General features: G+C 54.6%; 1 protein-coding gene across 3 annotated transcripts in view; it reads left to right on the top strand.

Annotated features, from left to right (window-relative positions):
- The first annotated feature begins 152 nt into the window (after positions 1–152).
- SGSM1 (small G protein signaling modulator 1) overlaps positions 153–23,419 on the top strand; it is a 31,624-nt gene continuing 8,357 nt past the window's right edge. Inside the window, exons 1-18 of one of the 3 annotated variants that reach the window (XR_012081909.2) lie at positions 153–433; positions 6,798–6,873; positions 8,976–9,138; positions 9,625–9,777; positions 10,124–10,191; positions 10,814–10,959; positions 12,624–12,755; positions 13,273–13,397; positions 15,656–15,723; positions 16,414–16,577; positions 17,804–17,933; positions 18,739–18,877; positions 19,081–19,145; positions 19,357–19,502; positions 20,099–20,227; positions 20,733–20,915; positions 21,681–21,752; positions 21,903–22,544. Coding sequence is in view for 2 of the 3 variants with exons in the window: in XM_072983407.2 (XP_072839508.2) it covers positions 188–433; positions 6,798–6,873; positions 8,976–9,138; positions 9,625–9,777; positions 10,124–10,191; positions 10,814–10,959; positions 12,624–12,755; positions 13,273–13,397; positions 15,656–15,723; positions 16,414–16,577; positions 17,804–17,933; positions 18,739–18,877; positions 19,081–19,145; positions 19,357–19,502; positions 20,099–20,227; positions 20,733–20,915; positions 21,681–21,752; positions 21,903–22,544 (2,847 nt within the window). In the remaining variant the exon portion in view is untranslated. The remainder of the gene's footprint in view (positions 434–6,797; positions 6,874–8,975; positions 9,139–9,624; positions 9,778–10,123; positions 10,192–10,813; positions 10,960–12,623; positions 12,756–13,272; positions 13,398–15,655; positions 15,724–16,413; positions 16,578–17,803; positions 17,934–18,738; positions 18,878–19,080; positions 19,146–19,356; positions 19,503–20,098; positions 20,228–20,732; positions 20,916–21,680; positions 21,753–21,902; positions 22,545–23,419) is intronic. The other 2 variants (XM_072983408.2, XM_072983407.2) reach the window with 2 other exon arrangements.

The raw sequence follows: 23,419 nt of genomic DNA, 5'->3' as shown, positions 1-23,419 counted from the left end.
TCTTCCTCCTCCTCCTCCTCTTCCTCCTGGCTCGGCGCTGGGGGCGGGCCCAGGGAAGGCGGAGCGCCGCCTCCCAGCGCCCACCCCGCCCACTCCCCGCCCTCTCCCGCCCCGCCCACTCCCCTCCCCTCGGCGGCGGCGGCGGCGGCGTCTTTCGGCACTCGGCGCTGCTCGTCGGAGGGAGAGGATGGCGGCCGCAGCGGCCCCGGGTGCTGCCGGGCGGCGGGGGGCTCCGGCGGTGGCCCGGCCGGGGGCGCCTGCTCCGGCTCCCGCTCCCACTCCCTCGCCGGCCGCGACGGTGCCCGCGCCGGGGTCCTCCGGGTCTGCCCTGCGCGCTGCTTGGACGCCCTCCGCGCTCCTCCCGCCGCCGCTGCCGCCGCCGCCCGCCGAGGCCGAGACCCGGCAGCGCCTCCTCCGCACCGCCAAGAAGGAGGTGGGTCGCCCCCCCAACCCCCCACTGGCCGGGCGAGGGGAGGGGAGGGGAGGGCCAGGCGGCCTCGGGGGTCTCCCTTCTCCCCCCCCGCGGGTCGGTGACGGCGAGGGGGGGCGAGTCTTGGGCTGAGAAGGAGGGCGCGTGCTAGCCCCCCCCGCCGCCCCCCGCTTGCTGCCGCCGGGCTTCCAGGGGCGAGGGTTCGAGCCCGTTTTCGCTTTTGCCTTCCTCCCGGCTGGAGGAGCGGAGCTCCTTGATGAAGGACCACCCAGTGGTGCAAGAGACCCCACCGGGAGGTGGAGGGAGGGCGGCGTCGGTGAAGAAGGCCTCTGAGAACGAGCAGAGTTCCTCTCTGGCTCCGCATCAGATGCGCGGGCTGCAACGCTAAGGAGGAGCGCCTCTGCAGCTTCATCCCGGCGAGTGTGTGTGTGTGTGAATGAATGAATGAATGAATGAATGAATGAATGAATGAATAAATGGGAGGGAGGGAGGGAGGGCTAGCGCCCCCCCCGCCCGCCCAGAGTGGGCCCTATCCGGTTGTCGGTGCTTTGACGTCCTCCTTGCTTCCTCGCTCGCTCGGAGGACGACCTCCTGCTCCTCCGGTTTGGCTCAGGCGGCACTCGAAGGGTCAGTGCCAGGGTCAGCACTCGCGTGTCCAGCCCAGGGCCAGATTTGGGCCTTAAGGCTAGAGCTGCTCTTTCGGGGGGGGGCTCCCAAATCGTGGGTGTCCCTCCTCCTGCTCCTCCTCCTCCTCAGGGCCCTTCCCTCCTTCCTCTGAGCAGCCTGGGAAGGGGGGGGGAGAGGCAAAGGCAAGGCAGTTCTCCAAATTAGTAAAGGGCTGCTGGCGGGGGGGGGGGGCTCTGTCCTTTCTTACCCACCTCCTTTTTGCAAATAGAATGGCGTCCCAAGGATGAGGTGGTTCGGGGTTGGGGTTGGGGCGTCTCTACCATTATGTTTTCAAAGCCAAGCCCTTGGGGGCCCCTGGGGTGATTTGGGGGGCGCGCGCGTGCCAAGAGACAGCCAGGAATGCCCGTGTGAACAAGGGCCAGCCCCAGCGACGTCTGGGGCCAGTCAGGGGCCCGCTTCCCAGTTTAGGGAAAGAACAGGGAGAGCAATGGGGAGACGGGAAGGGTTTCCTGGAGTTAGTATCTTTGCTGTTTGTCCTCAAGTGGCCCCTACCTAGGGGAAGGCCCCCCCTTCCCTTTTCTCATATCTGCCTTTTCAGAAGTGACTCAGAGACACTGCGGGAGGAGCAAAAGTAACCATTTTTGTGCTGATGATGGCAGAACTGGAGGAAGAAGCTCTTTTGTGGTTGCCTAGGAAACGCCAGAGCAGGGGGTGCTGGTGCTGGAAGTTACTTAACATCCAGGGGTGAGGCTGACATTGTGGATGGGCACCATCTGCTCTCTTCCGCCCCCCCCCCCTCAAGCTTTGCAGTTGTCTCTGGATTTCTCACCTGGCTCCTAGGGCTTGTTTTCTGCAGTGGGATTTTAAATGCCTTTTAATGGTCTGGACTGCTTGCTGGCCACGAGCAGAAGCATCTGTGTTGATGCTGTAATGATGAAGCGCCTGCATTGTCCACGCCAAGGGTCTGTTCTTTGACAGACAGCCCTTTTCCTGCTACAGGGAGTGATGGGTTGCCTTTGGAGGGGAGGGGCTGCAGCTGTTGATAGGATGGTTCACAGGCTTTCCGGCATTAACTCCTGTAGATGTGGTTGGTTGTGAGCCTGGCAGTATATCTTGGAAGGTGAGATCCAATTGCAGTTGCCTTTGTCCAAGCTCATTTTGCACAGGTAGACCGATGAACTTTCCACGTTATATCTTGTGGACTTAATGCAGAGTTATGAGTGAAGTTGATCTAAGTCTCTTCCACTTAGTCCTAGGGCTGCATGGTTCCCCCTGCGGAGGGGAAATGCCATCAGAGGAAAGGCACATGCTTTCCTAAGCAGCAGAGAAGGGAGGAAGCCATCTGTCTTTCAAGGTGATGCTAGCCATGGCCACGGAAGCATAGCCATGGCCAGCAGAGGAGAAAGTTCCTTTTGGGAATACAGATCCCAGGATGCTCAAGTCAGCATTGTCACTGCCGATGGGAATTGTAGTTTCCCCATGATGCATCAACCTCACCTGTTTTAAGTGGCACCGTGCCCCCTGCCTACCTGAATTATCCCCCTGTTCAAAGCTTTGGTGCCAGGATGGCTGGTGATGGGTGGGGGTGTGTGGGGGGGTGGAGAGGAGAGCAGCTCTCTTGGCAGCTGCAGTGGTCTAGAGATAAGTGTGTGTGTGTGTGTGTGTGTGTGTGTGTGTGTGTGTGTGTGTGTGTTCCATTTTGGAAGGAGGTAGGACTCTGGCTCCTTCATTCTGAGCACATGCAACCTAGTGGGGAAAAGAAAGAAAGAGCGAAGGTCCTTGGGTGATGATTCTACGGGAGCCCAGAAATCGTCCTGGTTTCAGTTTGTATGCCAGAGAAGAGCGGAGTTACTCTAAGGGGGAAGCTGTATTGAGCCGCGCTGGGAGGGAGAGGCTTCAGAAACGACCAGAAGGTAGCCCTTCTCTGCTTGTGGAAAAGGCTGACGAAGGTCATCCTCACCATCTTAAAGGAGCAGCAGTGATGGAAGGGACGCCCCCCCCCCCGGTGGATCTTGGAGTCCAACCTCAGGCAAGGAGGCCCCGTCGGCGGGGGGGGGGATCCAACTCCCGTCCTCTGGCTCCGCAGCCGGAGACCTCAACCACGGAGCCCTCCAGATGGAAGAGGCAGTCTTTTCCTAACTGCACAGGTGTCTCCGTGAGAAACTTATGAAAACCTGCCCCTCTTGCCCCCCCCGCCCGCCCGCCTGCCCGCCCTCCGGTGCAGGTTGTGCCGACTCATCCTCTGGCGACCGCTAGCCTGGCCCTGTTTCCATGGAAACGGCTGCCTCCCCCCAAGAGCAGCTCCACCGCTGATCAGGAGGGAGGAGGGGATTTGCGTCATTGTAGCATCAGTGCATGCGTGCGTGTGTGTGTGCGCGCACGTGCATCGAAGAGAAGGGACCCTGTGGATGCTTTCCTCCTTAGAACGCATGGCAAAACCCTCTTGTTAGCGTACAGGGCCAGGCCTACAAGGAGGCTGAGTGAGTGAGTGAGTGTATGTATGTATGTGTGTGCACGCGCACACATGCGCACACATGCGCACACATGTATGCATGCATGTGGTGCCTCAGGCACAGGAGCTGACATGGCGATGAGACAGAGAGCTGAATGTTGCCCATGAATGTCGCCCTGCAGCACGGAAGTAAAAGACAGTAGCTGTCGATCCAAGCCTGCCTAAGGCTTTGTGTTCGTTGGGGTTGCTCCTGACTTTGTCCCCCAGCCCCACACCCCACACACCTGAGACGCCTATTTGGCTGAGAGGGAATGTAAGAGAGCAGCTTCTGAGCAGCTTCTGCCAGACTGTGGAACTCCCTGACACAGTCCCTGGGGCTGATCCCCTCCCCATTGTCCTTCCATGATCAGTCCTTTCGATTCCCGAAGGCCTCTGGCAACAGATTGCGGAATGTGTTGTTAACAGAGTATTGGTGTTACTGTGGTATTTTTCTTTTCTGTTGTCCTTTAAAAGGATTTTGAATTTGGATGATATTTTGATATGTTGATCCCTTTGATGGTGTTTTAACGTTATGTCTTGTTGGTCAGTCACATGAATAAGCTTTCCTCCTGTCCTCAAAGGCTGTGAGGTGAGCCTAACCTTGCCCTCCAGTGTGACTGGCTTTTGGTCACGGGTGCAGAATGGGGAGAGGACATCGTCCGGTCCTCAAGCAAAACGTTTGGAAACAGCAAAATATTTAAGTGGAAGCCATAGTGTACCGGTCGTGCCAAAAACATACATGTAAATATATGAAAACGTCATGTTTTCTGTCTGCACAAAAGGACGGCTAGATTTATGGGTGTGAGCAACTCTGGAGGCAAGGAGGAGAGAAAGGAAAACAAGAAGTGGGGGGGGGGAGGAAAGGAAAAAGAAGAAGGGGATGAATTGTTCCTGAGCTTGAGCAAACTACAGCCCTCTCTCTGGATGGTACGGATCATTCCTTCCTCACACCTGTGGCTCTGCCAACTGGGTCTGATGGGATCCACACATCTGGAGGGCCACACTTGACTCACTTGGGGTTTAGCCATCTCGACTTCCTTGCCAACTGGGGCCACATCAGTATTGGAAGAGCTCCATCAGTCCCCTTATTTTTGGGGGGGAAAAGAATTTCCTTTGAGATGCATCCACCTTACATGAGCTGTTAGCTGGCACCGAAGCATGGATGACTCTGCCTCCCGTAACTGCCTAAAACATTTTGATTCCTGATTCTGAAAATTAGAGGGTGCAGATATTATTTGCTGCTTCCATTTTTAAAAAAACACCCCACCTCTGGTGGGCGTTGGCAAACCATTCTGTTTGTACCATACGTGTTTGACTTTTCAGATTTGTTATCCTGCACGTAACCCAAAGTAAACAGTTACTGAACATGCTGGTATAATGGTGCCGGTGTACTTTTTTATACAATAAAGAATATTGCCGGTTCCTTTTATCTCTAGAGTAGCTTTTCAGCTCTATCGTACAGGATATTAGAATTATAGGTTGCTAAGAACATATGGAGAGATCAGATAGCAAATTACCACTGTTTATATCAAGTGGGAAATGGCCCTGTCCAAAAGCTGGTCCTGATTTGATTAACCCCTGGGCAAAAGCAGGTGGTGCTTAGGTAGAGCGCTGCATGGCCAGAATCAGCCTGTGCGTGACCGATGGTTTCAAGCATGGCCAAACGTTGCCAGCTAAAAGACCTGTCTTGCTGCACAGACATAGAACGAGGGCTTAGAAGAGGACTTCCTTTTCTGGACTAGGAGCTCTCAGAAGGACAGCACCCTTCATGGTCTGCCCTAACTGAGGCAAGCAGATGGCTTTAGGCTCCCAAAAGTAGTTTTCCTCGGCTCTGCTTCAGTGGCAGTGGAAGCTCCTCCTCTCCTTACAGGTTGCAGCTGGCTGTGTGCGAGAAGAGCTTTACGCCAAAATGCTTAGGCTTTTGTAGGAAATGTGGGAAAGAGGTGCTTGCAGTTTTTGCATATGCATATGTCTCTGTATTGCTGGTCCGATCATTTTAGCTATCTGACTGCAGAGCCGGAGGCTGGGATTTCAGTTCGTCATGCATCTCCTAGGTGCGGAGCCAGCCTTTGGAGCTTTGAGCAAGCTGCACAGTCCCAGGGTGCACATGCGTGCGCATGCACATCTCCAACCCCAGGTCGTGGGCTACAGTTCCCATCATCCCAAGCATGGGGGGTCGGGGTGGAAGTCGCAGGCAACATGCCCCATCTGCCCTAAAAATGACAGGAGAAAAGGTGGCTCTTCACTTTCTCCTCTGTGGTTCCCATCGCCGGAGGACAGTGGACGCCTGTGCACTTGCCTGCCTCCCCCCCCCCCCCCGGTGGGGAACTGGGACGGCTGCGCTAGCCTCTCGGGTTTGGCTCCTGATTTGCAGTTTGCAGGTGGTGGTGGTGGCGGCAGCAGCAGCTGTGCGGCGCTCCATATGCCAAGCGTAAGAATCCTGTTGTCTAGCCAGGAATGGGCAGCCATGAAATCCCCTGTGGGGAATGGACTGAAAGGGGCCTGGCTCGGCCAGGAGGTTGTGTGGATCTGGTTCTGGTACCTGTGATGCTCCTCGCGATGGGTTCAGCCGTGGAATGGCAAGGGGACGAAGGGTGGCTTTTGAGAAGGGGCGCGCAAGGCCCCAGGTTGCGAAAGGCCCCGTAGTCAACAGCCCTGCTTAGGCTTCGCACATGTTCCGCAGAAGATGAATCCCCTTTTGGGGCTCCTTGTTACTGTAGAGCTGAAGTCCATGGGATGAACATCCTAGAAAACACCTTTAGCTACTGGGTGGTGGTTTCTTGGCGCAGCCTACCTGGAGCGGCCCCCTCTTTCCCCCTCTAGTAACACCCCTGTGTGGAAGGGTTAGGGTGGACCCCAGGCCCCTCGGTCGGCTGCCGACGAGTGCTGGGAGCATATGACACACACACACACACACACACACACGGGACGTTGGGTTGCCCCTTTCTGGCGATGCATCGCTGGAGAGATGCCTCCCAGGGGCATGAAAGATGGAAGATGGTGATGGAAGAGACGACAAGTAACCTCTGGTGAGGTATTTCTGGGTCCAGAACGAGGCGGCAGAGGACAGATTCTTGATCCAGCCGGCCACTGATAGAAAAAAAAGTCTCTTTGGAGGAAGTTCTTGGACTGTTCTCTCTCGGCTTCCACGCTGTCGGCTGTGAGGCAGCTACGGATAATGTCCTGCGTGAATCCATTTTGGTTCTCAAGGCGAGAGGGTCCCTTATGTGTCCCTGAATTGTTTTGCAGGTGAAACAAATCATGGAGGAAGCTGTTACAAGGAAATTTGTCCATGAGGACAGCAGCCACATCATTTCCTTTTGTGGTAAGTCCTCAGACTAAAAGCAGACGCATGGAGGAGGGTTTCATTGGAGCGCTGCCTCTTTAGAGGCTGACCCATCGGAGAGGAGGGTGCCTGCTTCCAGGGGCTCCACCCGTCGCCTCCACCTCCTGCTCAGCCGCCTTCAAAGTCATTTGGGTGTCTGAAAATTAAACGTGGGGTGGGGGACCATTGGCAGGGAAATTTTGCATCATACTCTGTTAAATAGCGACTGTCATTGTTTGTTTGTTCGTTCATTAGTTCATTGCCTGTGTATCCTACTCTTTGCCATGAGAGTTCCAAACAGCTAATAATCTATACAAAACAACCAGACACATGGAATATAATTTGTCTTGAGACTGTGTCGGTCTTTGTCTCCTTTCTGATAAGATAGTTGAGGTCCCAGATTCTGTTTTTCAGTTCTCCAATCCAGACGCTCATAGGTTGCTCTCTCCTGTTGTTATTCTGTACTTTGTCCTTTTGTTTCTTCATGTTGGATGCAAAAAATCAGTAAAAAATTTTGTGGAAGCACCTGTTCATATGTAGAAGAACCAACTATGAAGATGAAAAGATATCTTTTGGACTACACAGCCAGAATGGGTGGCTTATATACATAGAACCTTACACCATAAAAACACCCCATGTTCCCCCCCCCATCACCTCCTCCAAAGCAGCAGCTGGCTGAGGAGGTGGAGGAGGCCTGACTGGGCACAGGCTATGCCCTTCTCTCAAAGGCACTGTCAGGTTTCTCCTCAGCTGGAGGGCAGGCCTGGCTTCTTCCCTGCAGCAGATGGAAGTTTAAGATGGACGTCCCTTGCCAAGCTCCCTCGGCTACGCTGGCAAGGGTCGGTTTGCTCAATGTCCCTGACTAGCATAAGAAGGTTGGTGGGACATAAGAGGAGCCTCCGCAAAGAGTGGAAAAGCGATCCAAGGGCCCTCATCCACCCCCTGGGCAGCAGCCTTCCACTGTGCGTGCCCATCATTTCAAACCATGCCAGCCATGCTGTCGTGCGAGGGAAGGAAGAAAGAAGTACGAGGGGCAGCTGTGGGAGGAGGGGGTGCTTTCTGCTGCATCTTTGCTTCTTCCTTGCCTTTTAAGGGCTGTTGCCTCACTTCCTAAAGCAAAGGCGTGGCCAGTCCTCCTCGCTTGCCACATCCGGTTAGGCTGGCACAAGATTAAGGTGGGAGACTCAAGTGCCCCCCCCCCCGGTTTTGTTCCTTGGTTCCCAGCGGCTCTGGTTTGTCTCCCGTTAAGGACAGACCACTTACCTGACAGGCTTTGTATTCATCAGCAAAGCACCACCTCCACCTCAGCAGGGCCTCCTGCCTGCCTGCCATGGCCAGCTCTCTGGCTGGGGCTCCAGAAAAGGAATGGGGCTAGCCCCTCATGTAGTGTCCGACCCAGCCTGGCCCCCATGCAGTCTTTCTGGCTGGCCCGTCCCAGGCCAGAAGGGATGTTTCCACAGAGCTTGGAACAATACTGTTCAAAAGTAAACCCTTGTCGTTACTTATCGTTTCTTACACTTTATGAACTAATTTGCTGCAATTAACTTGTTAACAGTGTTTGAGACATAATTCTTGTAAGTGCTGATTATTATTTCATTTCTTTTCCCTTTTTCAAATAAAAACTCTTTTAAGATTGGTAAAAGAATGGCAAAACACTCCAGAAATGCCAGTCAAATGCTTCTCAAAAAGCGTTCTTGAAGAGTAATGGGAGAGCCTAAGCCATGGCCACAGTAGGGCATCTTCATCCTCCCACCCTTTGTGACTGTTTTCCACTCTCACGTCACATAAGGGTGGCCTTAGGATGGCTCTGGAGGGCCCTGGGATTTCCAGGTGGCCGCTACCAGCCTTGTGTTGCAGTGCTGAAGCTGCAGGAGCCCATCCGAGGGTCTGCTCGTGACCTAAGCTCTATGGCAACAGATTGAGGAGCCAGCTCAAGGTGGACTCAGCCTTCCATCCTTCTGAGGGGGCTAAATGGAGTATCCAGCTTGTCGGGGGGGGGCAAGGCAAAGTGTAGCCCCCAGTCATGGCTGTTCCTGACCACCGTTCCTGGTAGCCAGGGCAGGAGGTCAGGTCGCGTTTCCTCTGCTTCCTTCTCCTCCCAGCTGCCGTCGAAGCCTGTGTCCTTCACGGCCTCAAGCGGCGGGCAGCTGGTTTCCTGCGCAGCAACAAGATCGCGGCTCTGTTCATGAAGGTGGGGAAGAGCTTCCCACCCGCGGAAGAGCTCTCTCGGAAGGTGCAGGCCCTGGAGCAGCTCCTGGAGAACGTGTAAGTCCTGGCCAGGCCGGCTGAAGAAGAGGAGGAGGAGGAGGAGGAGGAGCTGAGCTGGAGCTGGGGAGGTCAACCCTCCAGAGCTGTGCGATTTCATCTCTCCTCCAGTTACTGGTTGACATAGTGGGGGGGGGGGAGGGGGGAGAGGGGAGATGAGAGAGGGAGAGAGAGAGAGGGAGAAAGAGAGAGAAAGGCTAACCCTTTGGAATGGGGAGAGAGACAGAAGCAGGGAAAAGACCCACTGGCTGTGCGCCTGACTGGAAGAACCTGAGTTCTGCAACCTGCCATTTAACCCAAGCCAGGTCAGTTCATGATTCCTCATTATTGTGACTTTCCTTTCAAATCACTGTAAGTGTGGCTAAATACATACACAAATAGATATATGCTTCAGAAATAGATAGCTGCCTTGGGTTTGCAGAGCGACTGTGTGGAGATCCAGGCAGACTCAAGATGATTCTGCCTCTTCCCTTTTTCTCTCCTCAGGCGGAACCAGGGACCAGGCATCCAGGAGAACCCCCGCAAAGTCCAGAAGCTCCCCAACTTATCCCCACAGGCAATCAGGCATCTCTGGATCAGGACGGCGCTTTTTGAGAAGGTCCTGGATAAAATTGTACACCACTTGGTGGAAAACAGCAGGTAGAGACCACCCCCTCCTCCTCCTCCTCCTCCTCCTCCTCCTGCTCCCCTTTTCTATGTTTCCCTTTGGCCGCAGTTCCCACTAAAAGAAAGAAAGAGAGAGAGAGAGAGAGAGAGAGAGAGAGAGAGAGAGAGCATTTCATGGCTCTCCAGGGAGGCCTGGATCCTCCCAGGTTCCTGTTCTGACACCCAGTAAACACCTCACTGGAGTTGTTTCCCTCACATCCTGCTTGTATGCTTCCTGTGAGTTTGCCATTGTGGCTACATGAGTCCGAGGCAGGCAGGCCTTCGGGCCTAATCCAGCACAGCTATCCATACATCTCTGTACCCTTGTTTCTCTTTACAGTAAATACTATGAGAAGGAAGCATTGCTGATGGATCCTGTCGACGGCCCCATCCTGGCTTCTTTGTTAGGTAATGCTGCTTTTTGAGGCAAAAGCCATCGAAACATCCAGGAAGTGGGCTGGGGCTTCAAGATTTTGGGTTCTTTTCGTATAAGTATTTGCAGCTGGAGAAGGGAGGGTTTGCCACCTGATCTTTGTTAGCTATCAGATTGGTCTGGCATTGATGTGGCCCAAAGTGAACAGAAAAACATTTTGATGAGTCAGTGGCAGCATGTGGACTTTTAAAAACGAGGTGCCCTGGGCAGGGCAATAGAATTGAAAAGCCATGGGGAAAGGAACATGGCCGGTCCAGAGGAAAAGCCTGATTGGATCAAATCTGACGGCCTGGGGTTCTTCCTCTACCCCCCCCCCGATTCCAGGATTTCCCCAATGTTCAATTCAGCATCTCTTGAAGTCCCCCAGCACTGCAGTCTATGGTGTTGGGCCAGTTCTGATCTGAAGCAGAAGTAGGGGGTGTGGATGAGTGTGCTTGAGGCATGACTGCTCTCCTGCCTGCCTGCCTGCCTGCCTGCCTGCCTGCCTGCCTGCCTGCCTGCCTGCCTGCCTGCCTGCCTGCCTGCCTGCCTGCCTGCCTGCCTGCCTGCCTGCCTGCCTGCTTGCCTGCCTTCACGATAATCCTCTTCTCTCTCCAGTGGGACCTTGTGCGCTGGAGTACACCAAGATGAAGACGGCCGACCACTTCTGGACAGACCCTTCGGCGGATGAACTGGTGCAACGCCATCGGATCCATAGCTCTCACTGTCGCCAAGACTCGCCCACAAAGCGCCCTGCTCTCTGTGTAGGTCTCCCAGGGAGTGGGACTTTGGGATGATGTGGTGGTGGTGGTGGTGGGCAGAGGGGCTTATTCTGTATGTGGGCATGGGGGGGGCAGGAGGTTTGCAATGTGGATCAAGAGTGGGGAAGTTGTCTTGAGAACAAGTTGAGAAGTCTCTCTCTTTTCTCTCTCTCTCTGGGAGTATTTACACATCATCCTTTGGATTTCAGTAAGAATGCTGCAGGTAGTCAATCACACGCTTCAGGGACCTGGGTTTAGTCCTTGGTACCTAATCTCTGCCGGCAACAACCCATGCTCAGGTCTGGGTTTTCCAGCTTCTGCTCCTGGAGTTCGACCAGGGTCAGAGTCAGAGGTCCAAAATATGAAGAGCTAGGTGTGGCAACCCCAGACCTACTGGAGTATACCACCCTGTAATTATGCTGCCACCAACCATTCCCTGTAAGGAGTCACACAGACCAGGAATGGATTTTGATAAATAAAAGAACAAGGTTTATTAAATTAACAAACAGGGTAAATAAAAGAATCAGGTAAATAGGATAATGTAACGTGGCATAACCCCAAACATACACATATAACAGATTGGTTCCCACAGAACCCTTCAAGGTAACGCACAGACCCTGAACCTATCAGTTCTGGCTACCTAGAAAGAAACCTGAACCTATCAGGTATGTACTAACTGACACACAGTTGTACTCAGTCTGACACACAGACTCCCACTCCTCACTCTCCACACAAGCTCCAAATATATATACAGTACAGCTCCTCCCCCTGATGTCCCACCTTCCACTCCCCATAGGATGGAACTTTCCCTCCAAACCCATGACAGACAGGTACCATCAGTGCTGTATGTGACACTAGGCAAGGGGTTCCCGGCTTTCTGAACATGAAACCATGGCTGGGCATTACAGGTGAATGGGCCACAGGCCAAAGGGTGCCTCTCCTTCTTCTCCTTCCTCTTCTTCTTCTCTTTTAATGAAAGAGGGAACTATGTGAAGTGGGGGAGGGCACAGAGCTATGCAAGGGAGGGTTCTCTTTTTGGTATTCTTCTCCTAGATGAGCATTTGAATATGTATTTCTTCATTGTCACGGTGGGCTTTTTAGACGCATGGGAAGCCCACAGACGCCGCCTGTTCACGAGCATTTGCAGAGCTTTGAACAGGCCCACGCTGGCTGGGGATGCTGGGGGTTCTGGTCCAAAGAACTCAACTTCCCCAAGGTCTGGGTGACATCATCTGCAGGTAGCGCCTCTGAAGAGGGAGACGTACCCGGTCTCAAACCTTGTTGGGCCGCAGCCGCCGTTCAGTATTGGCGTTACAGGGGCAGATGGGTGCTTAAGAGTCTGGTTCAGCGTAAGGTGGTGGTCCAGACCCCTTTCTGGGCATTGGCCTGGTCTAGGGAGCACTCCTGACCACATCCATCTGCTGCCATCACTGTCTCTGGAGAGCACCATTCCTACCGGGAAACCCAGTTCTCCAGAGGCCCCTGCAGAGGAGCCCGGCTTCACCCCAGACTCTGCCCCTTTTGAGGGTAGACTCTCAGGTGGACCTCTCGGAGTGGAGAAGGCGCAGCTCCTGAAATCCTCCTGTAAGGACCAACCCCTAAGGCGTGAGGAGAGTCCTCGGAGGGACTGGGCCTGACCTGTTTTCTCTCCTGCGGGATTTCTCCAGATCCAGAAGAGGCATTCGAGTGGCAGCATGGATGACCGCCCATCTCTCTCAGCTCGAGATTATGTGGAGTCGCTCCACCAGAACTCCAGAACCACCCTCTTGTATGGCAAGAACAACGTCTTGGTGCAGCCGGTGAGTCTCCAGTCACCGGGGGGTGGGTGGCCTTCACTCCCAAGGGAGCAGGCTTGTTGCTCTTGGGGTCTGCACTTGCTAGCTAAGCGGGGAGATGACAGTGAACTCCTTTGAGTTAAGGACTCTGACAGGACCCCCTCCTCTTCTGCCCCCTTGGGCAGCCAAATCTGCGGGTTCTGGCAGATTCTTCTTTTTTAAAGAAGTATGGAAATGAGTGCTTTTTGCCGTGATGTAGAAACGGGTCTTCTGCTATAGCTAGAAGAATAATTGAGAGGAATAACGGAAAAGCTAGAGGGTGGGGTGAGGCCTTCCTTGCCAGACACTGGCAGCCTTCGCTCAGCGGCCTCCTGGGCTTCCAAAAGGGTGATAGGGCTCCCATTCTGTTCCTTAGTCACAAGAGCCAGAAACATGCCCCTTAAAATGTACGTGGATCTACAAGATGCCAGACTCATCCGCAACGTTGACCAAGGACTCTCCCTCCTTTTCCTTTCCTTTCTTGTTCTCTCTCACGTCCTAGCGCGATGATATGGAGGCGATTCCGGGCTATTTGTCTCTTCATCAGGCTGCTGACTTCATGACACTGAAGTGGACCCCAAACCAGCTGATGAATGGCTCTGTCGGAGACCTAGATTATGAGAAAAGGTGATGTTCTTCTCCCTTTGGTCTTCATGAGACACCTGGTAATAGGACATGTTGCCTTACCTCCCAACTACACTCTAACTGTGGTGGAATGAGTTTTTTTTTGGAAAGCCAATATTGGAAAAAATGTTTCCAATATTTTGAAAAGCCAACAGCGCCCATAGGGAAGTCGCGGTAGGAACCATTGGGAGATTTTCTGCCTTCCTTATTTCACCACATTTAAATCTGTTTCTTCCTCACTTTTCTGTAAGCCTTACATTCGGAGATAACTCCAAATATCTCAGTAACAAATGCAAAATATGAAGCCTGTGTGGCTACAAAGAACTTGGAGCACAATGGCAGAATTAAAAATGGGTGTTTCTGCTTTGGGGAAGCACCTTTTACGTTAGGCATCTTCCCAGAATGTTTTAGAGACAGGCTTCCTGTTCCACTGATTTTCCCCATGGGTTCGTTAGGGCAGGGGTTCCCAACCTGGGGGGTCCCTGGATATCTTGGATTATATCTCCCAGAAGCCTTTCCCACTCGCTGTGCTGGCCAGGGTTTCTGGGAATTGTAGTCCAAGACCATCTGAGGACCCAAGTTGGTCAGGGTGTCCAAGGGCGCTCTCCTGCCGGGATGGCTGAACGTCTGGGGAGAACAGCCACACTTCCCAAGGCCATGTGGGAGCTCTGCCTCCCCTCCACGGCCCCGTCTGTGCTGCAGTTGCAGTTCTCCTGTTCACGCCTTACAATTGGACAGGTTGAGAAAATCCCAGGTGTACAAACCAAGCCGTGTGAAGGGCGAAGGCCCCTTCTTTCGCCTTTCTAGTCATGGTGTTGTTGATGACAGGGAGGTTTTCAGGGCTTGCTCTTCTTGGCCAACCCGCTGATTCCGTGTCAGCCCAAGGGCGATTCACGGTGAGCCTCCCACTGCCTCCCCCACCCTAAAGCTGCCTTCCACCCTCCCCGAGAACGCAGCTTCCCGAGCAGAGCAGGTGTGGCTGCATCTCTTTTGTTTAGTCGCAGAGAATGTGGACCCAGCTGGCCTTCCCTCAAGGGGCAGGTCTCAAGCCAGCCTCTTCTCTCTTTCTGTCTCTGTATACTATGTTCTCAGGCACACTGGACATTTTTAAGCGTGTGCCAGGGAAAAAGGGGAGTATTGGGAGGCCAACCTTTGCATTATCTAGAGAGCCTCCCCATTTTCGGTGTCACCTGGGAAATCCTTCCAGCTGGTGGCACCTGCCCTGCCCTTCGGGGTCAAGGGGTGGGGCCCCAGGAGTGAATCAAAGAGGAGGGCAGGCTGCCAAGGGCTGGAGGGCACTGAGGATGCTGCTGCGGTGGCTGCCTGCCAGGGCGTGGCAGGGGAGGTGCGTCTCGGCACCCTGAGGCTGCATAAACTGTTCCTGTTGAGCATTTCCTACCCTTGGGGCCTTTTGAAGCCGGGCACATCTTGCTGTGGAGCAGCCATCGAGGACGCCTGCTTCATCAGGGCTCCAGAAGGTGACCCTTTTGGGTTGCTACTCCCAGAAATAACCCCAGTCCGTCTGGCTGGGGGGAGATTAAGACGGCTCGGCTAGGCTCCTGTTATGTTTTCACTGGGCAGCAACATAAAAAAACAAAGAACAAGATTCTTTGGGGGATGGGGGGGAGAAATATAATTAATTTAACTGATAGTTAAGGAACGTCGTCCGTTGTGTGTGCTTCTCAAGTGCTTTGTGTTCTGCATTTGCCCTTCACTTTATTGGCCAGTGGCCGGAGGACGGCAGCCTCCGGCTGGGCTGTTCTAAAGCTCTTTGGAGTCCCAAGAACGGTGGAGTGGGGAGAAGTGGGGAGAAGCCAGCGGCCTGGCCCGTGTAGCCCAGGTGCCCCCTGCTGGCCATGTGGCAGGACTGCTCTTGCATGGCACACCTCCTGCCCGCGGATGCCTGGCCCCGGACGGTGCCTCTCTAGAGCCAGAAATGTTGTTGCTGTTGCTCTTTCGACTTACACGCGCACCCCATAATGTCCCCCATGGGGCTGTGCCTTAGGGCTCCTGGTTGTTTTGAAAGCTGCAAAGGGATCTGGTGGAACTCTGCCCCAAATGTAGTGTGGATTTTGAAAATAATTTTTATTATTTGGTGCAGCGTAATGGCCGCTTTGGACATTTTTAAACAAGGGATGGTTGGCTATGGGAAGCTCTCTTCTGGTTGCAAGGAAACAGGTTTTCCTAGGAGGCCAAGGGTGCAGGGCAGAGCAAGGAAGCCGAGGGGGGCGTGACCTCTCCTGTCCTTCCCTCTCTCGCAGCATCTACTGGGATTACGCCATGACCATCCGCCTGGAGGAGATCGTCTATCTCCACTGCCACCAGCAAGGTAAGGTGGCGGCCAGCCTCCCGGTCCCCCTCCGTCCTTTCCTACCCCCTGCGTCCTCTGGAAGCGTCCCGCTCCGTGTCTCCTCGGTGCAGCTGGTTCATGGGTGTTGTGGGTCGCCTGCTCTTTCCGGAGGGCTCGGGGGTTCAGCCCAGGTGCAGGGCCGCAGGTGTCCTTCCCTCAAGTCCTAGGTCCACTGTTTAAGCGAGGGCGGTACCTTTGACTGAACAAGGACTAAGGACCAAAAGAGAGAGAGAGAGAGAGAGAGAGAGAGAGAGAGAGGGGGGGGGGGTAACTTCAGCTGTGCTGGAGTGCAGTTCCCATCACCCCCAGCCGGCATGCTTCTGGGGATAATGGAATTGCAGTCCAGTATGTCTGCAGTGGGTCATGATGGGAGAGGCTGCTCTCTGGCCTTGTCAAGGGGAGTGGGGTGGGTGTGATCACTGTTCCCATCATTCTGGAGATGGAGAGGGAAGGAAGGGCTTCTGGACCAGTCCAGAGCCCTGGTGGGGATTCCTTGATCAGAACCTGCGCCTCAGCCCTCCCCTCCCCTCCCCTTCTGGGTTTCCTCCCTCCCTCCCTCCCTCCCTCCCTCCCTCCCTCTCTCTCTCTCTCTCTCTCTGCCTGCCTGCCTCCTTCCTTCCTTCCTTCCCTCCTCCTCCTCTTTGGCCTTTTCTTTCCTCCTGCTGATAGTAGACAGTGGGGGCACCGTGGTCCTTGTCAGCCAAGACGGCATCCAGCGCCCTCCCCTGCGGTTCCCCAGAGGGGGGCATCTCCTGCAGTTCCTCTCCTGCCTAGAAAATGGGCTCCTGCCCCGAGGGCAGCTGGACCCACCGCTCTGGTCCCAGAGGGGAAAGGTAAGGCCTTTGAAAGGGGGCTGCCGTTGGCCCTCCTGGGATAGATTTCATTTCCGAAGCTGGGCGGGGGGAGGGGGGGCGATTGGGGGGGGAGGGAAGGAGCCTTTGGGGCTCTTTTGCTGAGAAGGAGGAGGCAGCACAAGAGGAGGAAGGGAGGGGGGCGCGCAGAGACAGGAAAGTGCTCCCGGGGGGGAGGGGGTGTTTGTGTGATCTTCCTTGTCCTTCTTTACGGCCAGACCCCACAACGGTTTTGTCTGCTGAAGCTGCCAAAGGTGGACTATTTATTCCTCAGAGATGGAAACAAGATCTCTTTTTTCACACAATGCTGAAATAAACGGTGGTGCTTCACTGCCGCAAAACAGAGCTCTGGTGCCAATAGGGGAGGCTTTCAAAAGGGGAGATTTAGGTCCATTTGTGGGGCTACTCGTCTGGACGCCTGCGGTATCTCAGAGGCCGGGGGCTCCCCTCTGATCGCTGCTGGGACCGTGGCCCCGAGAGGACTGGGGGTGTGTGTCTCCTCTCCTGCTTCTCTTCTTGCTCTGGAAGCAACAGTTTAGCCACCCATGGAGGAGAGTAGCCTGGGATCTGATCTAGTCGGGACCCTTCTCGCGTTGTGATGATGTAACCACAGGGTTGGAGGTGAGGTGGGGGGCCTCTCCTGTGCAGGAGGCAGTTAAGCAGAGACTGGGTGGGGCCCCATATCTGGAGGTGGTGGGTGGTGTGGGGGTCAGGTGGCTCTACCTTCCTCCTCCTGGGCTGTTGAACCTGCCGTCAGCAAGGCGAAGTGCTTCAGCACCCCCTTCCAGCTCTACACATCTGTGTCCAGGAAGGGAAACCCTTCCCTACAGAAATGTGAGCCACCGGTCTAGCCTGTGAAACTCCCTGCTGAGGAAAGCTAGGAGGGCCTTTCCCATTGTCCTTGCGCTGGCCTTTGGATTCATCCAACCTTTGGCAATGTACTTCTTTAGAAAAGGGCATTTAATGAGTGGGTCCTGCCCTTTTCTCTTTTGGTGTGCCTTTAAAATGTTTTTAACTCAGCTCTGTTCAATATTCTCACTAATTTAATTGGCTCTGGATATTCGGCCTTTTTAATGCTTTTTATTTGCATCTGTTTTTTCTAACTGGTTATAAGTCATCTTGGTTCCCCTTTGGGGAGAACCGTTGAGTGTGTGCACCAGAGGTACCCAAGAACCGTTTGTTGCCTTTGCCCTCTTCCTTTCCAAAAGGGGAAAGTGTTCCCAAAGCTGAAGAAACGAAGCCCTCCGGGATCCTCGGAGTCGGCCTCGGACAAGGAAGAGGAGGAGGCCACGGATTATGTCTTCAGGATCCTTTACCCGGGCTCGCAGTCAGAGTTTGGTAAGGGCGCGACCTCGACCTGAGGCGTGAGGGAGAGCAGCTGACGTTCAAGCCAGATTCAGTGCCTCGCTTCAGGCTAGCTTCCTATTTGAGGGGTGCTCTAAGAATACACAAGTTCAACATCATTTGTGTTTCATCATTCATAATTCAACTATGCTGTGGCATTTCCCCCTCAACTAAAAGCAGCAGCAGCAGAACCAATGAGCCAAGCTCAGCTCTTGCCAGAGTATTTAAGGCCGTAGTTCAGTTTCCAGCTAGGCAGATGCTAAAGGGCCTGTCTTTTGACTGGAGTGCAGTCGGTCCTTCCACACCTTACCTGAGCCTCTGAAACTCAGGGCGCTGCAGATTTCAGGCTGAGCATGCTTACACTTCCCCCTGCCCGCCCGGGAAATGGTTTTGGGCTTGAACACATGGTGGAGACTGGATTACTTTGCATACAGCAGTGATCCTCTCTTTGCGCGCTTCATTCTGGCCTTGCTGCCCAAAGGGAACGGTCGAAGGCGCTGATGGCCCTGCTTGTTCATGGCTGGACATCATTTCCATGTTCAGAATGAGGGACATAAACTCGTTCTGCCCACAATCCTGGGCCCAGGAAAAAGGGGGCATTTCTGGTTCCTGACAGCTTCTGAGATCCCCCCCCTACGAGCCTTCTTCCCTTTCCCAATATTCCCTTCAGGGTGAGGGGGTGTCCGTCTTTGGTATAGGCTTTTTTCCCCCTTTTATTTTCTTGTCTGCTTCTTTAGTTCCTGTTAAGGATCCTGATCTCAACGGCCGGCTGTTGTCCTCTTCTTTCCTCCCACTGTAGCCCCCCAGGACTTGATGGACACCCCAGCGAGCGCCCTTCCTTCCATGTGGCAACCGGGCACGGGCACGTCTTCCTGCTCCTCCTGCTCTCAGAGCGGCCCCATGGGGGGTGGTCCATCCAACGGCTGCAGCCATGAAAGGCAAGGAAACCAAGCCAAGCTGGGGGTGTCGGGCAGGCGGGCGGGGGGCGCTATAACGAGGAAATAACGTGTCAACCCTTTTCCATGCCTCCTTCAAATGGGGTGCCTTGGGTTGGATTGAATTAGGCAATAAGTGAAAAATATGGGGATAAAGAGGAACTTCTCCTACTCTCTCCTCATCTCCTCCTTTAATTTCTCCCCAGGGCCCCCCTAAAACTGCTGTGTGATAACATGAAGTACCAGATCCTCTCCAGAGCCTTTTATGGATGTGAGTCTCGCTTGATTCCCTGATGCAGAGCCTTCGGGGCCACAATCCGTGACGGGAACTGTCGTCTGAGGCATCATGAGGGTGGATGGGGTGGGGCAGAGGGGGGAGTTCAGCTGCCAAGGGGATGTTTCCCCACCCCACCCCCCACCCCCCCGCTTCTGCTGGGCTCCTGCGAGGTCTTCTTGCTTCTTGCTTCCCATGCTTGCTGCAGGGCTCGCCTACTGCCGCCACCTCTCCACTGTGCGAACACACCTGTCAGCCCTGGTGAACCATGACATTGTGTCTCCTGAAGTGCCGTGCGACGCCAGGAGGGGCCTGACCGTCGAGATCTGGGAGAGGTTCCTGCAGGACAGCACGGTACTGCGGGGCGCTCGCCCTTCCCCCCATTTCACGAAGGGAGGGGCTGTTGGCTCGGCTCCGTGGGCCCCAGGCTGGCCAGGTTGGCTTGGCTTCCAGCTGGAGAACTTTTGGGGAAGCAGAACCCCCCCCCCCGCTGCCCCCCCCCCCCCGGCAGAGACCAGCCGCGGCTCCCCAGCCAAGGGCTCCCGGAGGCAAGGGGTGGAAGGCGGCTCGTTTTCCCAGACTTTTCCCCCGTTGTTGTCCTGAGAAGTCACATTGTACTGAAGCAAAAAAGCAGAGCAAAAGGTAATGTGTATATTGCCTCTTGTTTTGTTTTCTGTTTCAATCGTTTTATTGTTTCATTGTTTTCTGTTCTCGGTTTCTTTGTATCTCGTTTTACCGCAAACTGCTTGCTGGAATAGAAACAGTTTCCACGAAACATTGATGAAAAAGCTTCTTTTGATGGTGCCTTCATGTAGCTGCCCTTGGTCTTTTAAGGTCAGACAGAGGGCAGAAGAAGCTGGCAGCTGCCAGGGCCGGACACACAAACACACGATGGAGCCCCCATCGTCATCACCGCCACTGTTTTGGCCTTCATTTCTTTTTCTTTGCAGAGCTATGAGGAGAAGGAGCTGCTGCGCCTGGTCTACTTTGGAGGAGTACAGCATGAGATCCGCAAAGCTGTCTGGCCTTTCCTCCTGGGCCATTACCGGTTGGAGATGTCAGAAGCAGAGAGGAGAGAGGTGAGTATTACTTTAAAAGAGAGAGAGAGAGAGAGAGAGAGAGAGGGAGGGAGAAAGTCTCTCTCTCTCTCTCTCTGTCTCTCTCTCTCTCTCTCTGTGTGTGTGTGTGTGTGTGTGTGTGTGTGTTGGGGGGTAGAAATAATGCAGCTTGTGGACAACACGTACCCCCTCTCCCAGGACATCTGATTTCGTGATGCCCCAAGGTTCTCCAGACTGAAGAATAAACCCATCAAAAATTGAGCATCACCTTTCCTAGAAGTTGCCAGGTCTAGCAATACCCACTTTAAAAAGAGGTTGCCCCTTCCTAACGCCCCCCACTCCCCCGCCTCAGGATCCTTTCCAGGTTAGTTTGGGTGGGGAGGTGTGGCTCATGGTGGGTCCAGGGGCTCCCAGGGCTTGGCTGTGGACTTTTGTGGCTCAGGTGACGTTCATCCGACCCTGTTCTCCCGTGGAGAAGGGGCCCGCCGTGTGGCTGCTTTCTCCTACTTTTCTCTCGGCCATGTAGGTTGACAGCCAGACCCGCGCCTGCTACGAGCAGACCATGGCAGAATGGCTGGGCTGCGAGGCGATCGTCCGGCAGCGGGAGAAGGAGTCGCACGCCGCTGCCCTGGCCAAGTGCTCCTCGGGAGCCAGCGTGGACTCCCATATGGAGCGCATGATGCACCGGGACTCGACCCTCAGCAGTGAGGTGAGCCGTGTGCCTGCTGGGCGAGGGGATCCAGGAGGAGGGAGGCCCCTGGGATTCACTCCGAACGAGCAGGAGACCAGCGCCTGGACGGGAGACGAGGCAAAGGGCAGCGCAGAGCTGGGCTGGCTCTGCTTCTCCTCAGGCCAGCTGGCCTTCGTCGCACATTCAACTGTGTTTAGCTTATAAGTGGTCACCTGGAGAGAAACATACCTCCATGTGAGATAAACATGTCTCCATCCTCAGGCCCATCACTTTGAAAGATTTGCATGTCTGTAAGGAAAGCACTCAAGGTGCGTGAGGATGACCCTTACTTCCGTGTAACAGGATTCCCCACCCCCATTTGTTTGTTTGTTTGTTTGTTTGTTTGTTTATTTATTTATTTATTTATTTATTTATTTATCTTGAGTCTGATAAAATCACATTTTGAAGGGATGTGAGGAATGGGAACAAGTTCCTTTTATTGATGTAAAGATTATTGTTTACTTAGGAGATACTAAGGATGGAAGTATTTCTAGTGGGAATCTGGCTAGCGTCTGGCCATTCTAAGAGTTCTTTTTTAAAGGTAGCTAAAAAGTTATGAGTGAAGCCTTGGAATGTTGTTATCAATGCCATAATGAAGAATGACACAACGAGTTCCTTCCTGCAGGCCATAGTGCACTGCAGTTTGAGAGTAACTTTCCAGCCTGCTGGAGCGGCCCTAGCTGGGGCGGCTCATCTCCTCTGCCTCCCTCCCTCCATCTCTGTCCCTCTTTCTTCTCTTCCCAGTCTTCCCAGAGTGGGAGTTCCGGCCCCCAGAGCCTGACCCGGCTGCACAGCGACTCCAGCGGGAGTGCCCAGGTAAGGGCCGGCCCTGGGCTCCTCGGGGTCTCCCAGGGCGGACTCCAGGCTCTGAGCCCCGAGGCCTTCCCTCTTCGCTCCTCAGGCACCCGTTCCGGGTTGGACCAGAACGGCCCGACCCATCTTGGCTCCTTGTGTCTGCCTGACCAGGTGTTTGAGTCTGTTGAAGAACTAGAAGAGCCAGAAGTGGGACCCAAGCCGGAGGAGGGCAGACCGGACGACGTCTCCAACGGGACTGTCCCTGGCAGGGGGGCGCGCGGCTCACCAGACTCCAGCCACCCTTCCTCCCGGAACCTCTCCATTCTTTTGGCCTCCTCGGAGCGCGGCTTCGGCAGCAGCACGGAGGAGGACGGTGCTGCCGAGGCTGGGGAGGCCGGGGGCCCCCACCACTCTGCCCCCATGAGGATGGAGGCCGGCCAGGAGACCCTCACCCTGCAAAGCCTCCTGGCGGATGGGAAGAGCGCGAGAGACAAAGGGCTGCAAGGCCAGGACAGTTTGAACGAGGACCTCCCCCTGGCGGAGGGCAAGCTGGACGAGTTTTTTCTGATGGGCGAGAAGCTTCCTGATCCAGAGAGGGGGGTGCCTCTTCGGACAGGGGACCGGACGGAGAGCTGGGTGGGCCACGGCACGGAGCCGGCCAACTCCCTGGAGAGCGACGAGGAGGACGACCTGTCGGAGGAGCCAGAGATGGAAAGCCTCTACCCGCCGCAGCCGGATGCTCGCCCCTTGGCCGTCACCGACTTGACCCTGAGCGCCATCTCCCCTGTCTCTTCCTCAGGGGTCACCTATCCTGTGAGTTGGGAGGGGTGGCTGGCAGGGTGGGGGTGGGGGTTGCCATGGAGGAGGGGCTTGGCGAAGCTAAGAACTGCCCCGTCCATCTCTTTGGGGAGGGGGAGGGGGAGGGGGAGGGTCAGGGGCAGGGAGGCCGTTCCTTCCAGCACCTCAAACCCTGACAGGGCTGGACGGGGATGGTGGCCTCCTGCGCATTCTGATTTTGAAAAGCAGCTCTTTGAAACCACACCCCTGGAGTTGTGTTGCCTTTGAGGTGACTTATCTATTTGCTTACTTATTTACTAGTGGTGTTGGTTTAGTGCCACCTGCCACTTACTATTTAGTAGGGAAAGGTGCAGCTTAAGAGAAAAACCGTACATGGGAACGGGGACCGCAAAGGAAAGAGCAAAAGTGGCACCAGATTAGTGTGTATTCAGTACCGAAGGCAGCGTTCTCGATTTATCCTTTAACCAGCTAGAAGGTGTGTAGGCCGCGCCAGCTGGGATGTGGATGCCAGAAGGTTGCTTGGAGAGGATCTCCAGCAGCTGTCGGGAGCTGTCCTCCTTCCCAGGATGAGCAGAACCATTTAGAGGTGGAGAATTAAGAGGAATCTAGAGTCTCGATCGGAGTTTGGAAGTAACTCCTTATAAGTCACGTAGCTACCCAAAGTGTTAAGTTATTCGGAGTGGCTCAGTAATTTCCTGCAGAATATGCCCTGGTGTTCCCAACGCTAAGAACAGTCATAACAAATGGAGAGTAACCTGGTGAGTCCTCCTTCTAACCTCCTGACAAGGAAGGACCACGAATTATTTTTGAAACACTGCCAAGAGGAAAGAGTTCTAGCGAAGGCCGAGCTTTACCCACTGGAGCGCAGCCCTGCCCTGGGTGTGTCCTAG

The sequence above is a fragment of the Pogona vitticeps genome, chromosome 14 (assembly GCF_051106095.1).
Source record: "Pogona vitticeps strain Pit_001003342236 chromosome 14, PviZW2.1, whole genome shotgun sequence".
Lineage (NCBI taxonomy): Eukaryota > Metazoa > Chordata > Lepidosauria > Squamata > Agamidae > Pogona > Pogona vitticeps.
Note: the sequence above shows the minus strand (reverse complement) of the source record. Positions and strands in the feature narration are given on the sequence as shown.